The sequence below is a fragment of the Ascaphus truei genome, chromosome 1 (genome assembly GCF_040206685.1).
Source record: "Ascaphus truei isolate aAscTru1 chromosome 1, aAscTru1.hap1, whole genome shotgun sequence".
Classification (NCBI taxonomy): domain Eukaryota; kingdom Metazoa; phylum Chordata; class Amphibia; order Anura; family Ascaphidae; genus Ascaphus; species Ascaphus truei.
This window is the reverse complement of record NC_134483.1, coordinates 389,940,522-389,967,597: the sequence shown is the minus strand read 5'-3', so window position 1 is coordinate 389,967,597 and position 27,076 is coordinate 389,940,522. Positions and strand designations below refer to the sequence as shown.

General features: G+C 46.5%; 1 protein-coding gene across 8 annotated transcripts in view; it reads right to left on the bottom strand.

The window, feature by feature from the left end:
• The window catches only part of LOC142501655 (putative ATP-dependent RNA helicase DDX60), a 362,879-nt gene that overhangs the window by 93,916 nt on the left and 241,887 nt on the right, over positions 1-27,076 (bottom strand). For all 8 annotated transcript variants that reach the window (XM_075611796.1, XM_075611815.1, XM_075611833.1 and 5 more), the window contains 5 exons: positions 14,865-15,001; positions 14,665-14,774; positions 13,711-13,815; positions 10,898-11,026; positions 6,132-6,256 (listed from right to left, as the gene is read on the bottom strand). In XM_075611796.1, the coding sequence (XP_075467911.1) occupies positions 6,132-6,256; positions 10,898-11,026; positions 13,711-13,815; positions 14,665-14,774; positions 14,865-15,001 (606 nt within the window). The remainder of the gene's footprint in view (positions 1-6,131; positions 6,257-10,897; positions 11,027-13,710; positions 13,816-14,664; positions 14,775-14,864; positions 15,002-27,076) is intronic.

Here is a 27,076-nt window from a genome sequence, read left to right as displayed (position 1 = left end):
GATCCTTGGCCTCCCCAGGCTACAGATACACAACCCACACACAACTGGATGGGTAAGGAACCTGTTGTGTGGGGCTCTTTTTGCATTAAGTTCTTTTTCACACCCCTCAGGAGTCTCTGCGGACTTTCTTCTTCCCAGGAGATGGACGTACGATTGCGAGGGTGCTATGCCGACTTCAAAGAGGTATTCGACAAAACCAGGTCTGAAGTTTTGCCACATCATCGATCCTACTGCCTGGATCAATACCTCCCAGAGGATCTTCATATCCACTATTCGTCCCAGAGACTAAGGCCATGAGGGACTACATTATGGAGAATATACAACAGGGATTTATTCGGAAGTCTTCTTCACCAGCTGGAGCGGGCTTCTTCTTTGTGAAGAAAAAGGATGGATCCCTGAGACTATGTATAGACTACAGAGCTCTCAATAAGATTACGGTCAAAAAACGGTATCCCTTGCCATTAATCCCAGAGATCTTCGACCGCTCACAGTGTGCCAAAGTCTTCACCAAACAGGATCTCCGGGGGGCCTACAATTTGTTGAGGATAAGACAGGGGGACGAATGGAAGACGGCATTTAACACTCGCGATGGGCACTACTAGTACCTTGTAATGCCATTCAGGCTTTGTAATGCTCCAGCTGTCTTCCAGGATTTTGTAAACAACATATTCCGAGACTTGCTCAATCAGTTTATAGTCGTTTACCATCCTCACTCATCCTGACCCCAGTCTTCCATTCACATTGGAGGTGGATGCATCGGACGTGGGAGCTGGAGCCATCCTCTCACAAAGGAAGAATACCCGGGCAAGACTGCACCCTTGTGCGTTTTTCTCAAAAAAGTTCTCTGCAGCAGAACAAAATTATGATGTCGGGAACCGCGAACTTCTAGCCATCAAGCTTGCCCTGCAGGAATGGAGACACCTATTGGAGGGTATGGAGAGTCCATTCACCATTCTCACAGATCACAAAAATCTACTCTACATCGAGGGTGCCAAACGTTTGGGGTCTCGTCAAGCCAGATGGTCACTTTTTTCCCCCGATTTAATTTCATTATTTCTTTTCTTCCGGGTTCAAAGAACATCAATGCCGACGCTCTCTCCTGACAGTTTTTAGTAGACAAGTCCGAGGATCAACGGAAACCCATCCTTCCGTCTAAGTACATTCTCTCTGCCAATACCTTTGATGCTTTAAAGGACATTATGCAGACTCAAACCCATATGCCAAAACATCTCACCGTTCCAGAGGGTCGCTTGTTTACTCCACCTTCTCTTCTGGACATCCAGGTACCAGAAAGACCATTGATATAGTGAGCGGACCTTTTGATGGCCTGGAATGCAAACAGATATTAGAGACTTTGTTGCTGCGTGCCCTACATGTGCTCAGAATGACTCCCAGGAGTAAAGCCCCTGGACTCCTTCAGCCACTCCCCATTCCGAACAGACCTTGGACACACTTGTCCATGGATTTTATAGTGGAGCTCCCGGCATCCAAGGGTATGAACATATCCTACTCGTGGTACTGTTGCGGCCCCTTTTATCCTCCTACATCCCCGAATTATTTCGGGGATGTTTTCTGTATGTCACGCACTTTGCCGCATTCAGCCGCATTCCTGGCTAGACAGCGCTAATAGCGCTAAACAATGAAACCGTCCGCGGTGCCTAAAACAGCCGGAAAACGGCCGGAACATGCCGCATCTGCCCGCAGTTTTAAAAATCGCGTTGAAACGGCCGCACGAGGCTAAAGGCGGCCGCCACTGTAGATCGGTTCTCAAAACAATCACATTTTATTCCGCTTAAGGGCCTTCCCAATTCTCCCAAATTGGCAGACACCTTTGTCAAGGAGATCTTTCTTCTTCATGGGGTACCATTGGTCATCGTGTCTGATAAAGAATCACAGTTTCTCGAAATGTTGGCGTTCCTTCTGCCAACATATGGGAGTGGAATTACATTTCTCCCCAGGATACCATCCACAAACTAATGGTTAGACGGAGAGAGAACTAATCAGCCACTAGAACAGTACTTTAGATATTTTGTCTCCGACACTCAGGATGATTGGTCAGAACTTCTTCCTTTGGCTGAATTCGCACACAATAACGTGCGCAGCGAGTCCACCACTGGAACACCCCTCTTCATTAACTACGGGTTCCATCCCTTGCTTCTTCCTATCTCTCCTCCATTTCAGGAGTTCCGGCAGCAGATGACAGAATCAGGAACCTTCAAAGTCTATGGAAGAGGATCCAGGACAATCTCAGGTCGGCAACTGCCAGGCAAAAAGTACATGCAAACCGACATCGTAGTAAGTCAGCAGCTTTCAAAGTCGGGGACAAGGTATGGCTATCCTCTAGGAATATAAGATTAAAGGCTCCTCCACTTTTTGGTACCATGTTTCATTGGACCATTCGCTATATTGGAAAGGATCAATCTTGTCGCCTATAGACTATAACTTCCTCCATCTCTGAGAATACTGTCCGTTTCCATGTATCTCTCCTGAAACCCATGGTTCAGAACTCACATACTCTGGTATCTTCTTCACCTATCTTCTTTTGGCCTTCAACAGTGGACTGAAGCCAGCACCCACAAGGATGGCCACTACTTAGACCTGGTTTTCACAAAAACCTTCTCTCTCTCCGATTTCTCCATTTCCCCTTTTCCTCTCTCTGACCATCACCTCATCTCATTTTCTCTCTCTCGCTTCTCCCCATCTCCATCTAGCCCTCGTTTTTGCAGAAACCTGCGCTCTATTAACCTACCAGCTTTTGATTCCACTTTTTACGCTCCTCCCTCTCCTCTCTCAGTTCTGCTTCAGACCCTGACAACCTGGTCAGGAACTACAACTCTGCCTTATCTTCCTCTCTTGATCTTCATGCCCCGCTTTCTCTCTGCCGTCCTCGCCCTTCTAACCCCAGACACTGGCTAAACTCCCACACACGCATGCTGCGTTCCTCCACTCGTTCCTCTTAACGCCTCTGGAGGAAATCTCATACGCTCGCAGACTTCATTCACTACAAATTTATGCTGTCCTGTTTCAACTCTGCCCTCTCTCAGGCTAAACAAACCTACTTTTCATCACTAATCAACACACACAAGTCTAACCCACGCCGACTCTTTTCTGTCTTTGACTCTCTACTCAGACCACCCTCGGCTGCCTCCTCTTCTTCCTCCATCTCACCTCAGGACTTTGCTGACTTTTTTAAGGAAAAGGTGGAATCCATACGTCAGAACAACCCATCTGTTGCCTCCTCCCATCCCACACCGCTTCCCAACTCTCCTCCTGCCTTTCTTGACTCTTTTTCCGCTATCTCGGAGGAGGATGTATCACTGCTGATCTCCTCTTCTCCCTCTACCACTTGCCCTCTTGATCCCATTCCCTCCCATCTCCTAAAACCTCTTGCTCCTACTATAATCCCTATGCTCACACAGATTTTTAACACTTCACTCTACTCTGGTACCTTTCCATCCTCCTTCAAGCATGCAACCGTTATACCATTACTCAAAAACAGCAAGCTTGACCCTACCTGTCCTTCTAACTATCGACCTGTCTCCCTCCTGCCTTTTGCCTCCAAACTCCTTGAACGTCTTGTATTATCTCGATTGCTACACTTTCTCAACACCTATTCTCTTCTAGACCCTCTACAATCTGGCTTCCGCACTGCTCACTCTACTGAAACAGCCCTCACTAAAATAACTGACGACCTTCATTCTGCCAAAGACAGAGGTCAATACACTCTGCTCATATTACTCGACCTCTCTGCAGCATTTGACACCGTGGACCACCCTCTTCTCCTTCACATTCTCCAGTCTCTTGGTATTCGTAACAAAGCTCTATCCTGGATCTCCTCTTACCTCTCCCATCGTACTTTCAGTGTCTCTCTTGGTAACACCTCCTTCTGTATTGATCTCTCTGTGGGGGTACCCCAGGGCTCTGTGCTGGGACCCCTTCTCTTTTCTCTTTACACACTCTCTCTAGGTGACCTAATCACATCTTTTGGGTTTACATATCACCTCTATGCTGACGACACACAAATTTACCTTTCAACCCCTGACCTTACACCTGCTACACAGTTTCTGAATGCCTCTCTGGAATATCAGCTTGGATGGCCATCCGCCGACTGAAACTTTAAATGGCAAAAACAGAGCTCCTTATACTTCCTCCCAAACCTGGCCCTACTACCTCCTTCCACATTACTGTTGGAAATACGATCATTCACCCAGTAGCCCAAGCACGCTGCCTAAGGGTCACACTCGATTCCTTTCTCTCATTCTCCTCTCACATTCAAAACGTTTCTAAAACTTGTCGCTTTTTCCTCCGCAATATCACAAAGATACGCCCTTTCCTCTGTTACTCGACTGCTAAAACTCTGACTCAGGCCCTCATTCTCTCCCGTCTCGACTACTGCAACCTCCTGCTGTCCGGCCTTCCTGCCTCTCACCTGTCTCCCCTACAATCTATCCTAAACGCTGCTGCCAGAATCACTCTGCTCTTTCCTAAATCTGTCTCCGCGTCTCCCCTGCTGAAATCCCTCTCCTCGCTTCCGATCAAATCCTGCATCTCACACTCAATTCTCCTCCTCACTTTTAAAGCTTTACACTCTTTTGCCCCTCCTTACATCTCAGCCCAAATTTCTCGCTGTGCACCATACCAACTCTTGCGTTCTTCTCAAGGATGTCTTCTTTCTACCCCCTTTGTATCTAAAGCTCTCTCCTGCCTTAAACCTTTCTCACTATCTGCCCCGCACCTCTGGAATGCCCTTCCCCTCAATACCCGACTAACACCCTCTCTATCCACCTTAAGACACATTTACTTAAAGAAGCATATGAATAGCACTGGATAATCCTGGACACATGATACATAAAGCTTGGCCCACTGCAGATGCACTTACTAGAATTCCCTCCTACTGTCTCTATATGTTCCCCATCCTATCAATTAGATTTTAAGCTCCTCGGAGTAGGGACTCCTCTTCCTTAATGTTACTTTTATGTCTGAAGCACTTCTTCCCATGACCTGTTATTTATATTATTTGTTATTTATATGATTACAACATGTATTACTACTGTGAAGCGCTATGTACATTTATGGCGCTATATAACTAAAGACATACAATACAATACAATACCTCCCCCTTCGCTCCTCATACAGGGGCAACAGGAATACGAAGTCCAATCCATCTTGGACCCCAGGATATCCAGAGTGTCTGGTACACTGGAAGGGTTTTGGACCGGAGGAACGTTCTTGGGTTCCTCATCATCGAGTACATGCGCCAAGTTTGGTCCAGAGATTCCACGAGAAGTACCCCCTCAAACCTGCTTGGAGTCACCCAGAGGTCGCTCATGAAGGTGGGGGGGGGTACTGTAAGGATCTATGAGACGCCGCACGGTTGGCACACGCAAGACTTACCCTCCATACATCCAGATACCAGCATCGCTCCCAAACCTCACCCTGGAGTCTGTTATCATCATAGGGGAGCGCACGGACCTAAATGTCAACTCCAATGGCCCCGCCTCCCGGTTGCGTCCACGTGATGACGTCATTAGCGCGTAACGTAACAATTCTCACCTATACTACCCTGACCCGGCTACCTCGACTACTCTACACTCCAGACACGGGTTGGCGTTATATATATTACCCCACCTCAGCAGCGTGGTCCCATCTTTTTTGTGGTGAGCACACCGTCACAATCTTATCTTCATTCACCTATTGACTTGTTGGATATACAGTATATAGATAGATATCTAAGGAAAAAAATGGCCGCACACACTAAGTAGAAATCCTCAGTAGAGGGGTAGGTGGTGCAAGGTAAAGGTGAGTAGTAGTAGTAGTCAAGAAAAGGACCTTCTTCAGGGGTTACATGATGGACTGAATAAACCTCTATTTATTTACCCCTTCTGCTGTGCTGGTATTGTGATCCTTCTTCACCACACACATACAGTATATACATACAGTACATTCAGTACATGCAATTATCTGGCCTGCTTGTCATTAATAAGCTTTTTCATTTAGAAAGATGTTTTGCTACAAAATCACCACAAATCCTGCACAAAGTACTGTTTTTTTTTAACTATATATATATATATATATATATATATATATATATATATATATATATAGCCTAATAAAAGATTCTTATAACTTACACAAAAAATATAGCTGGCAGTTTATCATTTTCTTTTAGTTTTTCAACAAGCAGTGGGACGTGGGTACGATAATCTATATCATTAGAGAGTTCAAATGGTTGAAGATGCCTAAGCACCTGTTGAACCTGGAGAAAACATGACAAATCATTTGATTAATAATTAGATGTTTTATTTAAAAATGTAAGCAGTGATCTGGATTATATTGCATGGTTGGGAGTATAATAAGTACTGTAGTTAGTAAATGGCTGAATTGGAGAGGACAATTTGTCAGGACTCCCCCCCCCCCCTAAAAGAAATGAGGTGGACATATTTTTTTTTATCTGGATGTTATTATCATTAGCATAATATGCAGACATGCATAGTATGCAACTACTGCATATTAAGTGAAAAAAGGCCTATATTGCAGGTTTTTATGGCAAATTAAAATATCACTTGTGAGCACATTCACATGTCTCAGACAGGTCTTAATTGTATGTAAAAATCCACACATGTAATGCTGTGACGACATACAGTATGCATGTTTACATAAAGTACGAGAGAAATAATATGGTATGTCTCAGCCAAAAGGCAAACTCCATTATCAGTGAAGATTCCACACCAATCAGGATAAACATTAATTACCTGGCTTTCTGTGCTATTTAATTAAATACCTAAAGCACATTTCAGGTAGATAAAAGCTAATACCAAAGTTACAGAATTGTATCAAAATAAGCGTAATGAATGTTTATACTGTAATCTGAAACAGATGCAGGAAACACTGATCAACTTATATAGAAACATTTGGGAGGAAACGAGTGTTGTCTTTATGTTCCATTAAAATTAGTTGATTAAGGTGACTTATAATTTTTCAGTAAATAGCAGTCTACCTGATAAACAAAATGTTTCCAATGTAGCAAAATGTGATGTGCATTAATTAGTCATGACATTTGCATAGCAATATTTTGTCTTATCCTGCCACCACATACACTCTTCGCTGCCACCACTTACTCTCCTCCTGCCACCACTTACACTCTCCCCCTGCCACCACTTACACTCTCCTCCTGCCAGCACTTACACTCTCCCCCTGTCACCACTTACACTCTCCTCCTGCCAGCACTTACACTCTCCTCCTGCCACCACTTACTCTCCTCCTGCCACCTGCCACCACTTACACTCTCCTCCTGCCACCACTTACACTCTCCTCCTGCCACCACTTACTCTCCTCCTGCCACCTGCCACCACTTACACTCTCCTCCTGCCACCACTTACACTCTCCTCCTGCCACCACTTATTTTCCTCCTGCCACCACTTACACTCTCCTGTTGCCAGCACTTATACTCTCATCATGCCCCACTTACACTCTCCCCCTGCCACTTACACTCTCCTCCTGCCACCTGCCACCACTTATACTCTCCTCCTGCCACCTGCCACCACTTACACTCTCCTCCTGCCACCACTTACACTCTCCTCCTGCCACCACTTACTCTCCTCCTGCCACCTGCCACCACTTACACTCTCCTCCTGCCACCACTTACACTCTCCTCCTGCCACCACTTATTTTCCTCCTGCCACCACTTACACTCTCCTGTTGCCAGCACTTATACTCTCATCCTGCCACCACTTACACTCTCCCCCTGCCACCTGCCACCACTTATACTCTCCTCCTGCCACCTGCCACCACTTACTCTCCTCCTGCCACCACTTACACTCTCCTCCTGCCACCACTTACTCTCCTTTTGCCACCACTTATACTCATCCTGCCATCACTTACAGGTGCGCCGACGAGTATTCAGCACTTACACTCTCCTCCTGCCACTACTTACTCTCTCCTCCTGCCACCACTTACACTCTACTCCTGCCACCTGCCACCACCTACGCTCCTCCTGTCACAACTTACACTCTCCTCCTGCCACCACTTATACTCTCATCCTGCCACCACTTATACACTCCTCCTGCCAACTGCCACCACTTACGCTCCTCCTGCCACCACTTACACTCTCCCCCTGCCACCACTTATACTCTCAACCTGCCACCACTTATACTCTCCTCCTGCCACCACTTACACTCTCCTCCTGCCACCACTTACACTCTCCTCCTGCCACAACTTACACTCTCCCCCTGCCACCACTTACACTCTCCTCCTGCCAGCACTTACACTCTCCCCCTGCCACCACTTACTCTCCTCCTGCCACCTGCCACCACTTACACTCTCCTCCTGCCACCACTTACACTCTCCTCCTGCCACCACTTACTCTCCTCCTGCCACCTGCCACCACTTACACTCACACTTACACATTAATTAGTCATGACATTTGCATAGCAATATTTTGTCTTATCCTGCCACCACATACACTCTTCGCCTGCCACCACTTACTCTCCTCCTGCCACCACTTACACTCTCCCCCTGCCACCACTTACACTCTCCTCCTGCCAGCACTTACACTCTCCCCCTGCCACCACTTACACTCTCCTCCTGCCAGCACTTACACTCTCCTCCTGCCACCACTTACTCTCCTCCTGCCACCTGCCACCACTTACACTCTCCTCCTGCCACCACTTACACTCTCCTCCTGCCACCACTTACTCTCCTCCTGCCACCTGCCACAACTTACACTCACCCCCTACCACCACTTACACTCTCCCCTGCCACCACTTACACTTTCCAACTGCCACCACTTACTCTCTCCCCCTACCACCACTTACACTCTACTCCTGCCACCTGCCACCACTTACGCTCCTCCTGCCACCACTTACTCTCTCCCCCTGCCACCACTTAAACTCTACTCCTGCCACCTGCCACCACTTACTCTCTCCCCCTGCCACCACTTACACTCTACTCCTGCCAACAGCCACCACATACGTTCCACCTGCCACCACGTACTCTCTCCCCCTGCCACCACTTACACTCTACTCCTGCCACCTGCCACCACTTACGCTCCTCCTGCCACCACTTACACTCTCCCCCTACCACCACTTACACTCTCCCCCTACCACCACTTACACTTTCCAACTGCCACCACTTACACTCTCCCTCTACCACCACTTACACTCTCCTCCTGCCACCACTTACTCTCTCCCCCTGCCACCACTTACACTCTACTCCTGCCACCTGCCACCACTTACGCTCCTCCTGCCACCACTTACTCTCTCCCCCTGCCACCACTTACACTCTACTCCTGCCAGCACTTACACTCTCCTCCTGCCACCACTTACACTCTCCTCCTGCCACCACTTACTCTCCTCCTGCCACCACTTATACTCTCAACCTGCCACCACTTATATTCTCCTCCTGCCACCACTTACACTCTCCTCCTGCCACCACTTACACTCTCCTCCTGCCACCACTTACACTCTCCCCCTCCCACCACTTACACTTTCCAACTGCCAGCACTTACGCTCCTCCTGCCACCACTTACACTCTCCTCCTGCCACCACTTACACTCTCCTCTTGCCACAACTTACACCCTCCTCCTGCCACCATTTACACTCTCCTGTTGCCAGCACTTATACTCTCATCCTGCCATCACTTACACTCTCCCCCTGCCACTTACACTCTCCTCCTGCCACCACTTACACTCTCCTCCTGCCACCACTTACACTCTCCTCCTGCCACCACTTACTTTCCTCCTGCCACCACTTACACTCTCCTGTTGCCACCACTTACTTTCCTCCTGCCACCACTTACACTCTCCTGTTGCCAGCACTTATACTCTCCTCCTGTCACCACTTACACTCTCCTCCTGCCACCACTTATACTCTCCTCCTGCCACCTGCCACCACTTACTCTCCTCCTGCCACCTGCCACCACTTACACTCTCCCCCTGCCACCACTTACTCTCCTCCTGCCACCACTTATACTCTCCTCCTGCCACCTGCCACCACTTACTCTCCTCCTGCCACCTGCCACCACTTACACTCTCCCCCAGCCACCACTTACTCTCCTCCTGCCACCTGCCACCACTTACACTCTCCTCCTGCCACCACTTACACTCTCCTCCTGCCACCACTTACTCTCCTTTTGCCACCACTTATACTCATCCTGCCATCACTTACAGGTGCGCCGACGAGTATTCTAAACTTGCCTAAAACTTGTCTTGGAAAATCTGGGGCTATCACCAACAAGATCCAGGTACATGCTGGGTACATGCTGCAACATTTCAGTGACATTTCTGAGAGACTAATGGCCCATCGGATTAACACAGCAGGGGTCCCTGGCAGTCTCATTCAGTTTGTTAATCCGATGGGCCATTAGTCTGTCTGCATATATTTCACTGAAATGTTGCAGCATGTACCCAGCATGTACCTGGGTCTTCTTGGCGATTGCCCCAGATTTGTTCTAGAATACTTGTCGGCCCTACAGTACACTCTCCTCTTGCCACCACTTACAATCTCCTCCTGCCACCACTTATACTCTCCTCCTGCCATCTGCCACCACTTACACTCTCCTCTTGCCACCACTTACAATCTCCTCCTGCCACCACTTATACTCTCCTCCTGCCATCTGCCACCACTTACACTCTTCCCCTGCCATCACTTACACTCCCCCCCTGCCATCAATTACACTCTCCTCCTGCCACCACTTACACTCTCCTCCTGCCATCACTTACAATCTCCTCCTGCCACCACTTATATTCTCCTCCTGCCACCACTTGCTTGCAACCATCACTAGTAGTCACATTTAGGAAATGTGTTTTCGAAATATCAGCTGATTATTGTTAATGAATCTTTTAAAAAATGTTGAAAGAGTTGTAAGACCTACAATATACTGTAACATGTATTTCAGTTACCTCTCTTTGAAGACCTTTCTCAGTCCAGTTAGTTAACTCTTTCTTCAGTTCCTTCTCATATTTTCTTGCATCACATTTTGTAATGATTATTTTGTCCTTAAAATGTATGTATTCCTCAGGATCCAATTCCTTGTAAAATTACAGATTTGAAAGATTGTGTTATAGCCCAAGTGCTGCATAAAATTCTGCATTATTTGACAAGGTTCTGTTATGAGCTGCTGAGTTGACAATTACTGCATCCATAGAAAATTAGGCAACTTCACCTGTCTGAACATGTTGCCATCACTGCAGAAATTATATCTATAGATATATACAGTAATCAAAAACAAATAGATGATACCGTTCTGTAGCTAACGAAATGCTTTTATTTGTGTGAGCTTTAGAGATACACTGATCTCTTCTTCCGGCGGTGTTACAATGGATAAAGCAAGACACGGATTTACTTAAAAACAGTGCATCCCGGAGTGTATCTGTGACTGAAGCCTATACCTTCCCCCTGTGCAGTATGCGATTTATGACTTAAGGTGTTAAATGGTCTCTGAATGTTATTGATGTAAGTGAGTGTGTGTGTGTGTGTGCATGTGTGTATGCTGACGAGGATGCCCCTCATGATCGCAGAGGTAAGTAGAAAGTTTTATTTACTTTATTTATGTTGGCTAATGTTTGATTTTAATCAATCAGTGAAGATTCGGTTCGGGGGTTCAGTAAATGGCTGTCAGCGCAGCAGAAGAGTACCGAACATACAAAGTTCTGTGGGGAAGATCTTGTGACCAGACAGTCACTAGATACAATTGTTGCACTGCTAAAGAGAGGGCAGGACTCAAAAAGGGGTGTGCCAGATCCTGTTTCAGAAGAGGAAGGGAATGTGACTTTGTAAATGGTTGCTATAGAAACAAAAATGCTTGGTACATTATAATACATTAAAAATATCAATCACAGTGTTTTTTTTTTTAATACTACAAGTTTTTTTTTATATATTACAGAGCTGATATATATATATATATATATATATATATATATATATATATATATATATATATATATATATATATATATATATATATATATATTCATGTAGAGGTATCAGTACCGTGTTAGCCGAGCTTCAATAATCAAAAAATAAATAGATGATACCGTTCTGTGGCTAACGAAATGCTTTTATTTGTGTGAGCTTTCGAGATACACTGATCTCTTCTTCCGGCGATATTGCTCGCACAAATAAAAGCATTTCGTTAGCCACAGAACGATATCATCTATTTATTTTTTGATTATATATATATATATATATATATATATATATATGTAATCACCACGACTATTAAGGTTATGGTGGGTAAAAAAAGTGACTAAAACCCTCCACAGTAAAGCAAATGTCAGCAAGCCAACCTCACACTGATGATACCCATCAAGGTTGAAACATGTCTGTGAGTGGGTTAACTGACTTTGCATCTCCCAAGTCCTTGCTTAAAAGCTGTGTTTAAAGCAGCATGCATTGACTAAGAGTTGCTGATGTAATGTGAGCATGAGATAAAAAATGGCACTGTGTGCTCATTTGCATGTCATTTCCCAGAATCCTTTGCTGCAGTGGAAGTGCTGTTTGCTGGGTGATAATGGTGAAAGACAGGGTTGCAGACCTGTCTAAGACATGCAAATGAATATACAGGAATATTTACAGTTGCTTTATATATATGTGTATATATATATATATATATATATATATATATATATATATATATACATCAGCTCTGTACTATAAGAAAATACTTGTAGTATTAAAAAAAAACACTGTGATTGATATTTTTAATGTATTATAATGCACCAAGCATTTTATATATAACACATGTAGGATATTGCTTGACCTGCAGCTTTAATAATAATAAACTAATATTCTAGATTGGCACAAGGTATGCCGGGTTCAAGATAGATAGATAGATAGATAGATAGATAGATAGATAGATAGATAGATAGATAGATACACACACTCAGGCAGTAAAGGCCTGAAACCTATGACATTGCCTTTGCTGGTTCAAGTTCAAATGTCAGCCCCTTGTGACCTTGGGGAATTTATTCTATCGCCATTCGCCTCCCTGTGCCACCATAATTAGATTGTAAATTCTACAGAGAGTGAATTTTTTGTTATTGGTAGAAAAAAATCATACAAGAGATACATTTAGACTATTACATTAATAATCTGCATAAAAAGGGCAATACTGGTCACTAATGCCTTGGCTGGACTAATGGCCCACTGCTTGGCAATGGCCCTTCAACTCCTGCAGGCAGGGCATTATTGACCAATAATATTTGCAGTAATTAGGTAGACAGTGCGGAGAAAAGTTAAAAGTGCCTGGAAAAAGTAATGAAAGTAATTTGATTAGGGAGTCCCTGTGCAACATACCTAAAACAGCTGATCTTGCATCTACTGGGGCAATCTCACCTTGAGGTGGTGAGATCAAATTTGTGAGTATTTCTGCCCGGTTTTGCATTTTTGCCTTAATGGAGGAACTAGATTACCAGCGACTTGACAATATTTCTGAGATGAAGACATTTTGGCCATATTGCACGGATTTGCAAACCCCAAATGAAATTGCATCAAAAAAAGCCTTTCTCGCACGGAATAGACATGCGAGAAGGGCTTTTAGGATATGGCAACCTCCATATCAGAGTGAAAAGGCCTCTTTCTGCACTGATACTGTATGCAGTTCTCAGCTTCTAGACTAGGTCACCATAAATGTTGTCTAGTGTTTAAGATGTTATGTTAAATACACAATGCAAGTTGTTTTCTATGAATCAGTACACTTCTATTCTTACCGTACCTTTATTTTTGACCATTCCGGCCATGCTCTCACCATTGCATCATACAGTTGTATACTTTCCCGTGAAGAGAATGTAAGGTCAGACGGAATTCCATATTTCGCAATCTAGGTTACATTGAGAACAGTTGTCAAGAAAATTAATGTTTCTTGAAAGTAGTATTTGAAGTATAAAAATAATTGTAATTAGAAACAAGTTTTTGAACCTGTTTTTAACATACTCTCAGTATATGCAGTAAATACCCCTTTGAAAGTGTCTCAGTCACAGTTGAACATTCCACACATTTTCAGCCTGTGCTCGTTGAAAATATGGAGCACAACTAATAGAACTAATGCCTTAATAACCAACATTAAAAATACATTGGGAATAATTTTTTAAGGACTGTAGTAGAGTTTCAAACATTTATCAGTGACATAAAAATGTTGCAAATGTGCATTATAGTTACGTATAACCAATCAGAAATAACTAGAAAGTTTGTTTGGGGACCTTCTAAAGAAGTATAGAGCATACTATATTGCATTACAGGTATGAAGAAATACTTTGTTAACATACAGTAGAGGCTGGCCGGGTTACATTCAGGGTATGTGCTGGGTATGTTCTGGCCTAGTTTGAGGCACGTTTAAGGCATTTCTGCATTGACTAACGACCCATAGGATTAACACAGCAGGGATCCCTGGCAGTCCAATTCAGTTTGAATGGGACTGCCAGGGACCCAGGCTGTTAATCTGATAGGCCTTAATCAATGCAGAAATGCTGGGGCTAGTTTAAGGAAAGTTTAAGGCATGTATTCAGAATGTACCTGGGTGTACCTGGGTCTTTTGGGGAATTGCCACTGGTTTTTGTTAGAATAATCGCTGCCTCTACTGTATTCTCATGTACAATCCAGGTTTTCAACGTTTGCATAACGTGAAAGAACTTTTCTGATTGGAGCACCAACGGCATTACTTTATACTTACGTGATCTACTGTTAATGCAGCACATGGGTGATAGTGTTCAAAACTAATGCTGGAATCCTGTGCAGAACATACATACTTTTCCAGATCATTGTATCTCTCCTCATACAACACTACAAAGGAGAAACATGCACTTTTCATTAAATGTATTGGACATAATATTGCTTAGATTTGGAAATTGATTTATAAATATTGTACTTTACCCAGACGAACTCTGTAAGATTTCTTCTCTGTTTTTGCTGCTTTATGCTGTCTTCCTTTTTTGGGAACATTGGAAGAATTACTGCTTTCTGTTATTTCATCACTGTCCTGCCAGTTTTGCTTTACTGATTGCAGCCACCTTATAAATGAAACGAATATATATTTTATGTTTAACACCCCTATCCCCTTTAAGGGTGATTTGCAGGTACACAGGTGTTAATGGTGCTGTGGTGCTCACCTGTTGGTTCTCAGAAGGACTGAGTCTCCGCAATGGTGAGGGGAGTAAGACAACAGGACAGGTTTTCAGGATGGTGCAGTGCCTCCATCCTGCAGGGCTCTGCCAGGGCAGGGATTCTTCCCCACAGGAACAGTTCAGAACAAAGATAGACCAAGCAAAGGAACAGTACAACCTATTTATTGGTGGACCAGCTTATACAATCAGCCTTCTCTGGCAAAAGAGGAGCATTCTCATAGTTCTCCAAAGAGCATACCACTCGTAGCTTGCATCTCTTACTATGCTCGCAGACTAGGCCCTCAAAACTTGAGGCCCCTGGGGTAGTCTTATCCCCTCCCCCCTTTTGGGGTGAGGTGGAACTATGCCTATTCCCTAAGGAGCAGGCTACACTGGGGAACTCCCAACTCACTAAATTTGAAAGGGAGCCATCTTTTATACCAGGGCAGGGTCCCACTCCTAAGCTCCAGTAACTGGGCAGCACTACTGAAGTGAGCCCACCCCCTGGTAATGTTCCAATGGTTTCCAGACTGGCACCTGGAAACCGCAACAAAATAACTTCCCAATGGGGAGACTCACATGCTGGCCCATGTGAGAGGAATATAACCCTAACACTGCCTGCTCCTTACAAGGACTTATAATGTTAGGGCCAGGAATATATAGCCAGGGGAAGATAGCTACACACTCCCCCTGGTGAAACTCCTCATCGTTCCCGTATGAGGTAAATAAATTTGTATACCACCATCAAATTTATAACATAACAGTGCATAACCCATAGCAACATTATTTAACAGGCCACTCCTAAACAAGAGAACCCATAACCATCACAGCACAGCTCCTGCTCTGTAAATCAGTATTTCTATCACCATTAAAGCACAGCCCCTGCTCTGTAAATCAGTATTTAGTAATAGTTGGCCGGATCGGGTTTGCGGCTCAATTTGCCATTCCTATCCGACAGAATAGCACCTCTTCTGCCCCTTTTCACTAATATATTCAACTTTATCCATTTACACTGTAGACATTTCTGCCCACGTGCCATACTCTTATTAGGTACCCTACCCTATCATCAGTGTAGTGAGTCTGATTGATACAGTGGGAAGACATATAGTCCAATACAGCATATCTGACCCATTCCTCCCTGTGCTCCTCCACCTCTCTCATAAGGGGTTCGGGCAGATATAGAAAATCACATGGCTATGATTATCCCTAACGTTGGATTATTACCTGGTCAGCTCGGCTATTTTTGATTACATTTTGACCGCAAGCTTGTCTTGGCAGTACCCAGAACAACGGATCTTCCGGTATAGCGGCATAATTGACTACCTCCAAGCTTGAAGGACAGCCTAGCCCCATCGCAATATCCCTGCTGCGATTTCGCATCATTTCAGCAGTTTGTTCCGGTGTAGACTCACCCTCTTTCCACCACTGATCTATCTCATCCCCTTGGATTAGCACGAACCTGGTTCGATTCATGTGCGGGATGTATCCCTGGAACATAGGATCCCACCAATGTATTACTTTTCCCACATCTTTTGCATCACATCAGCAGTACATTTGGGAATTACAAGCCCTATAGGAGATGCTAGGCCTACAGACCCCACCTACTACAGGTGAAACAGAGCTAGAAACATTGCTAGGTTGCTAGATACATAGGTATCACAATAGCAGATTTATCAGGGCTAGAACGCTGTGATGTTCGAAACGCGTTGGATGGGTCTTTTGTCACATTAAAGTGCCCTTTTAATCATTTTTTTCTTTTGGGTCCTTCCTGCTCCGTTTGTGCTGGTGCGCTTTTGGTCTCCTTTATCCCTAGAAGAACCCGGCACTGAATTGTCCCGCTCTGGTAGAGAACCTATTAGTTCAGTCTCTGGGGCAATTAAAGTGTCTTGGGCATGTCCCACCTTTGAAACTGGCCCTTAAGTATAACCCGGTTTCCCGGTTATCTTCTGCCGACCTCAGCCGATCACCACCAGCATCTTGTCAATATCGTTTTTGCTGAGCACATGAAGTTCAGGAACCACAGCCTCTGCAATTGTGTCCGCAAATTCAATTTCTTGGGCCCTCTCACACTCCCAACACCACAGCAGAAATGGGCCAACAGCAATTTCGCTCACCGGAACTGACATATCGATCTCCGGATCCACCCTGGCGGGTGTATCACATTTGGCTTCCACCGACAGCAATGGAAGAGTCGTCGTAGCAGAATCATAAGAAGTACCGGCCAGTACACTTGTAGTTGATGCACCTTTGACGATTGCGGTCAGCACTGAATCAGGTAACGTGGTCAACAGGTTACAACAAGAGGCAAAACACAGCTGGGGAGGAAGGTAGACTCCTTCCCTGGCTCTCCTCTTGAGCGGAACAGGCCAGCAAGGTTGAGGAAGATGGAACTCGCATCGACTTCTCCACATAGCGGACGATACCCCGGGAGTAGCGGGCATGTGCCTGCACCATCATGGAGGAAGAAAAGACTCCTTCATCCCTGGCCATCTCAGAGACACGTAAGTCCCACTTAAATTCACAGTGCGGAGACGACTCTCTTGTCTGGCATCAGTTCCCAAAGACTCCGCTCCTGAGTCGGAACTTATATAGTAGTGCTCCACACAGTAAGTTATGGCTGGAGTACCAGGAACGGGGTGGAACAGTCCATATATCAAGTCTATATATTCTTTCCCTGCATCTGAAGGTAGACCCTCTACAAACAATTGTAGCTGTCGTATCATCTTAATTACATTCTGCTCCGTTCCTGGATAGGGCGTAGTACCGGCCTGCCCCAGCAGTTGGAGGTAAGGCACATCAAACTGCTTGCAGCGGGATGTAACCTCCATTAATCTGGAGCAGTAGGAGTCCTCCTGGTAGCTCGAGTCTTTGTGCTGTCTGCTCAGCCATGATATCATGTAATGTGACAGGGAACAAGTCAGACAGCTCTGACCTGCTCTGTCACCACGTGCGTTTCTTGGGTGTGATAGCTGCATTCCGGCTACACCCCATGTAGTGGCAATTAAGTCAGCGTCTCCTCCCCCTGGTGGATCCAGGAGTCCCAGACACTGCAAAAAGGGCGCGGCTATGGCCACGAGTGTTTTGCCAAACAGTGTCTTGCATCTTGCAATTGCTGTTTGCGGTTCTCCTAATCCTGGCGGGAACCACTTACAGCCATCATCATCCTCATCAGGGACCCTGAATTCATATTTGTGCATGGCAGAAGTTCCATTTTGGGTTTGCTATCATTTCAAGCCTCCACTCCTTTGGCATTCTCTGCGTGCACTGTCGATAAATGTAGAATACACGCAGGTAATTCCATCTTGGTTGTGCTATCATTTCAAGCCTCTACACCTTTGGCATATTACCACATGCACTCGGCTGATACAATGTTTTTCATGCACATCTCAGCCCTGGAACAGATAACGTGGCTCTGAAACAGTGGTTTTCTGGCACCTCTCAGTACAGCATCATAAACTCATTTGCACAGGTACTCCCAGTCTTTTAAACGGCTTTGAAACAGTGAGTGCCCCCAATCACTTCCCAGCTATAGCCGCGGAGAGTTTGCACTCATGAGCTAGATACTACCCTTGCACCACTTCAGGGAGCATCTCTGCTTGCAAACAGTTGGGAATATAGAGGCTTGGATACAGTGACTGGCCCTTCACTTCTCCACTTAGCAAATATCCCATTCTTCATTTCTTTAATGCCAATCCCTTATTGACCATCTCAGCAGTGCCTCCAAATGTAACACCCCTATCCCCCCCCCTCCCCCTAAGGGAGATTTGCAGGTACATAGGTGTTAATGGTGCTGTGGTGCTCACCTGTTTGTTCTCAGGAGGACTGAGTTTCTGAGATGGTGTTTGGAGTAAGACAGTAAGGACAGGTTTTCAGGATGGTCCAACGGCTTCTTCCTTCAGGGCTCTGCCAGGGGCAGGGATTCAACAGCACAACCTCTTTATTGGTGGACCAGTTCAAACAATCAGCTTTCTCTTGCAAGAGAGGAGCATTCTCATAGTTCTTCAAATGTGATACCACTCGCAGCTTTCATCTCTTTATATGGTCAGAGCTCCGCTCGCAGGACCATTTTCCTTGACTAGGCCCCCGGGAGCTTGAGGCCCCTGGGCTAGTCTTAACCCCCTTCCCCCTGATGGGGTGAGGTGGAACCATGCCTACTCCCTAAAGAGCAGGCTACACTGGGGAACTCCCAACTCACTATAATTGGAAGGGTGCCATATTTTATACCAGGGCAGGGTCCCACTCCTAAGTTTCAGTAACTGGGCAGCACTTCTAAAGTGAGCCCACCCCCCCTGGCACATGCTCCAATGGTTTCCAGACTGGCACCTGGAAACCGCAACAAAATAACTTCCCAATGGGGAGACTCACATGCTGGCCCATGTGATAGGAATTTAACCCTAACACTGCCTGCTCCTTACCAGGACTTATAGTGTTAGGGCCAGGAATATATAGTCTGGGGCACATGGCTACACAAGCAAGCAATATTAAAAAACAACTGCACATGTTATGGACTGCACATAATATAAAAATGTACAATACAGACAATGACCCTTAAGGGCCTATTCTATAAGCCTTGATAACCCACTTATCGAGGCCTTTCAGCCAAAATACCTACTGCTATTTAGTAAGCCTCGATAAGTGGGCAATAAAGGCATGAATAGCCAATTTTTTCTGTCGTTCAAAACACAGCGCCGTGTGAGTGGCGATAAGCCACTTATCGGCAGGTTCTGAAAGTCGTGCAATTCTAGTAGCCTCAATAAGTTTATCAAAGCTAATCGCGGCTCTAGAATGGCAAGATTCTCCCAAAATCATCACGCCAGGAAAAGCTGGGGAGACCCTGCTGAGAAAGCGGCGAGAGAGGACAGAAAAAAATGCATTTTCCTGCCTTGGATTGATGCAGGAGTCTCCGGGGCAGATACCCATTAATATCAGCATCGGGACCCCACGGCATGAATCCCATGCAATAAAAATGCATTTACAGGCAACTTCACTACTTTAGCGGCTAACTGCTAAGGCAATGAAGGCGTTAACTACAGGTGCCATGTTTATTGTGGGGGTGGGTGAAGGTAGTATTTAGCCCTTTGTGGGTGTTTCGGTCTAGCAGGGAGATTGTTGGTGGAGTTAACCCCTTCATTACCTTTGCGGTTAATACCACTAAGGTAAAGAAGGGGTTAACCCCTCCCGCTACAAACCCGGTAGGTATAAACACCCACCAATGGCCATTAGTGGGTGTTTATACCTACTGGGTGGGTAGCAGGAGGGGTTAAACCCTTCTTTACCTTAGTAAATAAGAATAATAGTGCATTTGCCCATTATAAAATCAAACATTAGCCAGCTAGCATAAATAAAGTAAATAAAACTTTCTGCTTACCCCTGCCATCATGAAGGGCATCCTTGTCAGCATAGTCCAGGTCTATGTTCTCTGTTGCCAGTAAGAGTACATGAAAAAATACCATCTAATGGCCCCTAACCCCTTAATCACCTTTGCAGTTTATAACCACTATAATAATTAAGGGGTTAACCCCCATCCCCCGCTACTCACGGGAGGCCTAACCACCCACCCCGGTCCCACTAAATCCACCTTCTACCCATTGCTTGGCATAGTGGTACATCATACCCATATAATATGGGCATGTTTAGTTTGCAGTAGTGGTGAGCTTGGGAAGATGTGGCCAAGGTGTCAGCTAGCCGTCGCAGTACTTTGGTTAGTATGGGTTCTGTTATGGGTCTACCCTGGGATTCGAAACTACCTCTTCCCTGGTTAGGGCTATTCGTTGGTGACCGGGGACCATCCCCCTGGTATTCCCATCTGCACACCCACAACTAACCTCCTCCTTCTTGATCTCGGCCTCTGGATATACCAGGGGGCACCCCCCATCCAGGGCTCTGAGGAGGTTCACGTCCTTGGGCCCTTTCTTTTCATCCAGGTCACTACTGCTGGCCATTAGCATGGTATCCCAGGCGTTATTGGTATCTGATGTTCGGCCCAATTCCCAGACTTTAGTTAATCCGGGAGATTGCATTAAGGCCATGCATATCATAAAAAAATAATCAATTTTGGCACGTGGCCAACGGCTACCACACAGCTGGGGGGTACCGTGCCTGTCAAGGCCCACTGCTGGACCTCCTGCCTTGATAGTAGCAACATTTTATATTGCAAAATTTTTATTTTATAGTATACTTTTTTTCCCCAGGTCTGAATCTCAGTACGAAATGTAACACCCTTTCCCTACCCCCGAGGGAAATGGCAGATAATGTGTAACGGTACTAACCAGTTAGGCTTACAGAAGGCCTGAGCCTCCGCTCCTGGGGATCCTGGGGTGGCTGGTGCAGCGCCACCACCTGTGAGGATCCCAGCATTGGTGGGATAGCCCCTCATGGGAACAGGTATACCTATATGGTATACCTCAAATAACCACAATCCAAACATTGTATATGCAACACTATTTACTATCGTCCCATAGCCTTCTCCGCATTACAGTATAAACACACACAATAATAACCAGCAGGTAACAATAACAGTAATTGTCCCCCACAGTACTGAGGTTGCCCTGGGCACCAAGAACCCGGTGTCCGGCAGAAAAATCCCCACCCAAGGATATATGTGAGGGCAGCGCTACCCTCCCGCATGTAGTGTTGGTGAACGTGGGTACCTTCCTGGGTACTCGGGTACACCAGGGTATTTCTTTAGACAGGCCGCATCCATGATCCCACAATCCAGGGCCTCTGACACAATCCCCTCTCGCCTTACTCCCAGTAGCACCGCACAGCCTTTCCACCAGGCCTGGGGAATCCTCTGCTGCGGTTCTGTCTACTTTGCTGGTTCTTACACATACACTATCCCATACTACTGGGTAGCCCTACAATGCTCCACTACGGTGTAGGGGAAACTAGCTGGGGTCTAAGGGGAATGGGTCTGGCCTAGTCCAGGGGATACTACTCTCCTTTTGCCGCCTCCATCAGGACTGAGCACGCCGCCTCCTGTCCGTGGAGGAAATCCTGAACAGCCAGGAACTCCTCTTCCTTAGGCACCAAACCCAAGATGGCCATTACCTTACACACAGTCCATATGTATGTGGCTTCATCAACCACAACATCGCTGACGCAACTCACACAAACCCTCCCGAGTGACAGGATCACTGCCAGGGAGGAGGCAAGGGAGGGTACCCTGCTACACATGTAATTGTCCTTTTTCAGGTATTTTCCTTGTAATTATTTATTTTTATGTTTTTGATTGCCCATTGGCTGATACTGTATTAATCTGTGCTCTTTTAGGGTACCGATAAATACAGTGACAGCCAATGCGTTTTTTGGCAAATGCTTATTTTCAATTGATTGTAATGTAGCCTGGAGCTCCTGCAGCTCCTTGAGACCCCCCTCCCTTGGAGCAGTGCGGTTGCGGATGCCGTCGGAGCCAGCGCCGGGCCCGACGGCTACTTCCAAGGGTGGGGGCCGGAGCGGGGAGTCGCGCGCTGTTCCCTGATGCGGCCGGTTGCCGGGGACGCGAGCGGCCCGTTGTTAGGGCCGCGATCGCGTTGCCGAGGTCCCGGCGGCTCGGGGTACAGAGCGCCGCCATTGCGAAACCGCTCGCGCATGTGCAGGGATAGTGAGGCGCCCGGAGAGCCCCAGAGTGATCGCGCATGCGCAGAAAGAACCCCAGAGCCCTTAGGAAGTCGCGCGAGGGCAGGGACTGTTCAGGAGAGGTTGCGGCGGCCATTAGGGGTTCGCGCAGGCGCAGGAAAGGCGCGCACGCGGCCCCAATGTATTTGCAGCCTCCACGGGACTACAACTCCCATGAGGCTTAGGGCCAAGCACACCAGGTGCCTCCGTGTGGCCAATGAGGGCCAAGGATCTCTAGAGGGAGAGTGGATACATTGTTTGGGCTTGCAGCACGCTAGTTAGCTGGAGCTGGGGAGCTGTGAGGGAAGGAAGGGTGCAGAGAGCATGTGCAGCTTCTGCATCGAGTAAGGTCCCCCACATCCCAAGTAAGGCCCCAACTCCAACCAGGTTAGTGGGTAAGTGCTGAGGGACGGCCCAAGATAGGGACGCTGCCCTTAGTGCGTGTGTATGTGCTGTCTTGTCAGGATCATGGCTGGCAGTGCTGTGAGGCCTGACAAGAAGGCATAGTGCTAGTGTGCAGCAAGTTGCTGTACGCGTTCCGAAGTTTGCAGTGCGTAGCTGCTAGTGTTAGTGTTAGTGAGAGTTAGGGAAGGGGGGCAGGTTATTACCCCTGTAGGCCCCTAGGAGTTTTCCCCAAAATCATTACAGGTTGCTGTGCTGTAGGGACGGCCTATAGTATAGTGCATGTCACTTAGTGCTGTAGGGACAGGTCCTATGTTAGGGATCCTGTCACAGTAGGGTAGCTTAGATAGGGACACAGCGGACGCTGCGGTTCCTGCTGAGAGGTTCGGATCCAAGTTGGGGTCCGCAGAGACTGTTTCCAGGTCCGGATCGCCCCTGGCGGTCTGCGTGTAAGGAGTCCGGTGTAGGATCAGACGGAACCATCACACTACGGATCCTTTGTGAAGCCAGTTGGAGATCCGAGCACGGGAGTGCTCGGCAGGTACTATCTAATACACAAGTGCACCAACAGGCCCTTAGTATAAATAGTGACTGCGCAGTCACCCACGTTCTCTCCTAGAGTGTGGGACATTAGGTGGGGATTCTCGGGACACTGGGTGGGATCACCTGGTGTTGGGGAAGCGTCTTGCGCGACGCAGTAAGTGTCTCATCTAGAGAGGGACACAGGTTATTATGATATTGCCGTGATCTGTTGTCTTGCATGTTCAGTAAAGTCACTAGTTAATATATATATCTGTGTGACTATTTATTATTGTGATTGTCCTGCGAGGAACCACTCCCCCTCCGGTGGGAGCCATCGCAGGTGGAGGCGCTGCATCGTTGTAAGTGAGTACCCCTAGTATAAATGCCCCAGGTTCCCCGTGGCGGAAGCTCAGCCCTCCTGTGAGCCAACAGGTATAGCACCACACTGAGAAGTAGTCAGATACACCTACCCACCCCAATCTCACTTAAGGGGGTAAAGGGGGCTACAGTAATTTTTTCTATTTCTTTTTATTGTTTGGATTCAATTGTTTGGAATTTGGATGGCTTGTTTTTAGTACATTTTAGGATTGGTTAGCATTTTAAATTAATTACAGGTAAACCCCGTTATAACGCGCCTCGCTATACTGCGATTCGGTTATAACGCGGTTTTCCCGTGGCTCCCGTTTAAAAAAAAAAAAAAATAGGGACTGAGAATTGTAGAATGCTTGCGACCCCCTGCCGCCAATATAGTCAGATTGTACCATGAACAGTATGTGGATGCTGACGCCCGCGACCTGGTTACGGCCTTAAGTACAGCCTATGGCACTGAGGATGATGACGGTGAGTTATTGGCCAAATTCCATGAACTTAAACAAAATGACGGGGCAGATATATCCGTGTTTCTTTGACGCTTACAACTAAACCTATGGACGCTCATATCCAAGAAGGCTATTAAATAAGCAAAGGTAGACAGCTACCACCTTAAACAGTTGCTGCAGGGATCCTTGCCAACACATCCCATTGCATTATGCTCAGATTTACTCTGTCCACAGAGAACCCCCCTAGGTTCGATGAAATAATGAACTGAGTGCAAGATCAGGAGTTATCCCTGGGTCCCATATGCCTAAGAAGAACAATGATGCCAATCACACAGAGGATGCCAATATAATTTAAATAAGGCACAAACTTATATACGTGCTTAATTCGTGACAATCCAAAAGTGTATATACGTGCATATACAAACATATATGAAATTACATATAGTGTAGTGCAAAACAATATACACATATCAGGTGCAGCCAAACACTATCAGTGTCCAAACTGCATTGAAAACCAGTGAAATAGAAGAAAAGTGTATACAGTATGGCGCAAACTGATAATAAGTACAGTGAATAACCCTAAAGTGGCATATTCCCAGAAGAAGCCGACAGACTGGCGAAATGCATTGGGCTTTTTGGACCAAGGCCACCGTACCAACTGACCGGAGTTCCAGCTTGCTGACGTCAGAGGCCCCAATCGATCTGCCGGTGAGAGCACCAGACACAGGCTATTAGACGTGGAAGACGGGTCAGAAGAACAGCTACCTATGCCGGGAAAGTGTTGAGTGCGCCCCAAGTCACTCCTTGATTACTTGCATATAGGTTATTTTGAGTTTGAAATTTCCCTTTAGTGTTGTTTGTCCTAGGAGTAAATACGTTAATGCACCATCCATTCTGCATTTGTGTTTCTTCCCTACATATTTACTACGGAGAGTTAAAGCAAGATGCCTGATTCAACGGAGTACTGTGACTTTTGAATAAGTGCTGGTATCCATATTACCTCTATACACTTTGTGGTTATTCACTTTATTCACTGTATTTATTATCAGATTGCGCCATATACACTTTTCTTCTATTACACAGAGGATGCCGGCAGCTCCATCCGGGAACCCCGGTGAGGACTGAGCCTGCTGAGGTAACGACCCCGGAACCTTCGTGGTCAACTCCCCGACCACTGTCGTGGTTGGCCCCATTCTTCCATGGGGGACCTATACGCACTCCCCGCAGTTATTAATGTGGGGAAGAAGGTCACATGAGGAGGGACTGCCCTAAGAAGATAACCACCAAGGTCTCAGTGCTAAATGTTGTGACTCACCCCAAAGCAAAGTCGCCCCGTGGCGGGAAAAGCCGATATCTACTAGCCCCAGGAAAGAGTCCCGAAACGATCTCTTGAGTCGAATAGGCCCCACCTCGTTGGTCTGAGTTCTGAATGGAGGGATCTAAGTAACCATTCTCAGGTAACCATTGTCTACAGGTCCTTCTATGATGACCATCTGCAGCATCTGCCATTGGAATCAGCCGAGATCATGACTCTGTGGGGGCTCAGCAGCCAGGATTACCCAATAAAGAAAAAGAAAAGATGCGTGCGCCTAATAATTGGACCGTGAACTACTTAGCTGACTAATGATAATATGGTTAATAAATAAAACCTTGATATATGTAAACACATTAAATAACACAATTAAAAGTGATGTGACATGAACCATTGAGGAACGTCAAGGGTCTGGCTCTAAATATAATACAAATAGATTGTACAAAACGGTATGTAATGCCAGAAACCCGATTATGTTTGCAGCTTCCAATGCAAGGGACCCTAGTCCTTGATAAACTATAAAGAGAAAAGAAAAAATAGGAATCGCAGAAACACGGGAAACAGGCAAACATGCCACTTTATAGGAATAAAAAACACAAATGGTAAATAAACAACCAATATAATAAAAGTCACTGCAAAATAATGTCCATGTGATTAAAACACACTGGTACTGCTGCGGCCAAGTTTATTCGAGCATTTGCCCGTTCTTGGCCGCAGCAGTAGCCTGGCGCGCGCCCGAGAGTGACGGGCGCGCGCCGAAGCAGCGGAAGAGCGCCCTCCGATCGGGGCGCTCTCCCTACCGCTGCCGGGTCCGCCGGGTCCCCCGGAACCCCCTGCCGCTGTCCCGCGATCGGGGGACACCAGGGCTCCCTCGGGGAGCCCCTGGACGCGCGTGCAGGGGGCGCACGCTCCCAAAGACGCGTGACCGCGCGTCTATGACGCGCGGCACGCCGAGGGGCGGCCACTAGCAAGCCGGGAAATCTCCCGGCTTGCGGTACCGGCCACACTTTAATAAAGTGTGTCGGTAGTGTATGGAGCAATCCAGGCCCGTTGCTGCAAACGGAGAATCAAGCAAATAAGGACAAACTGGTATAAATGCAAAATTCCAGAATCTGGTTGGGAGCCCCAGCTAATATATCGTCCATAGGTTGTGCAAACAGTTAATGAGGAAGGAGTGATTAACGGCCGCCAGCGAGCCACTGTGAAATCAGCTCACCCAAACTTCAGATGATGATGTAGGGACGGCACTTAAATTTCTCCTTGCAGATTCCTCTAACCGCACGATCCTCCAGGGCTCGGATGACAGAGACC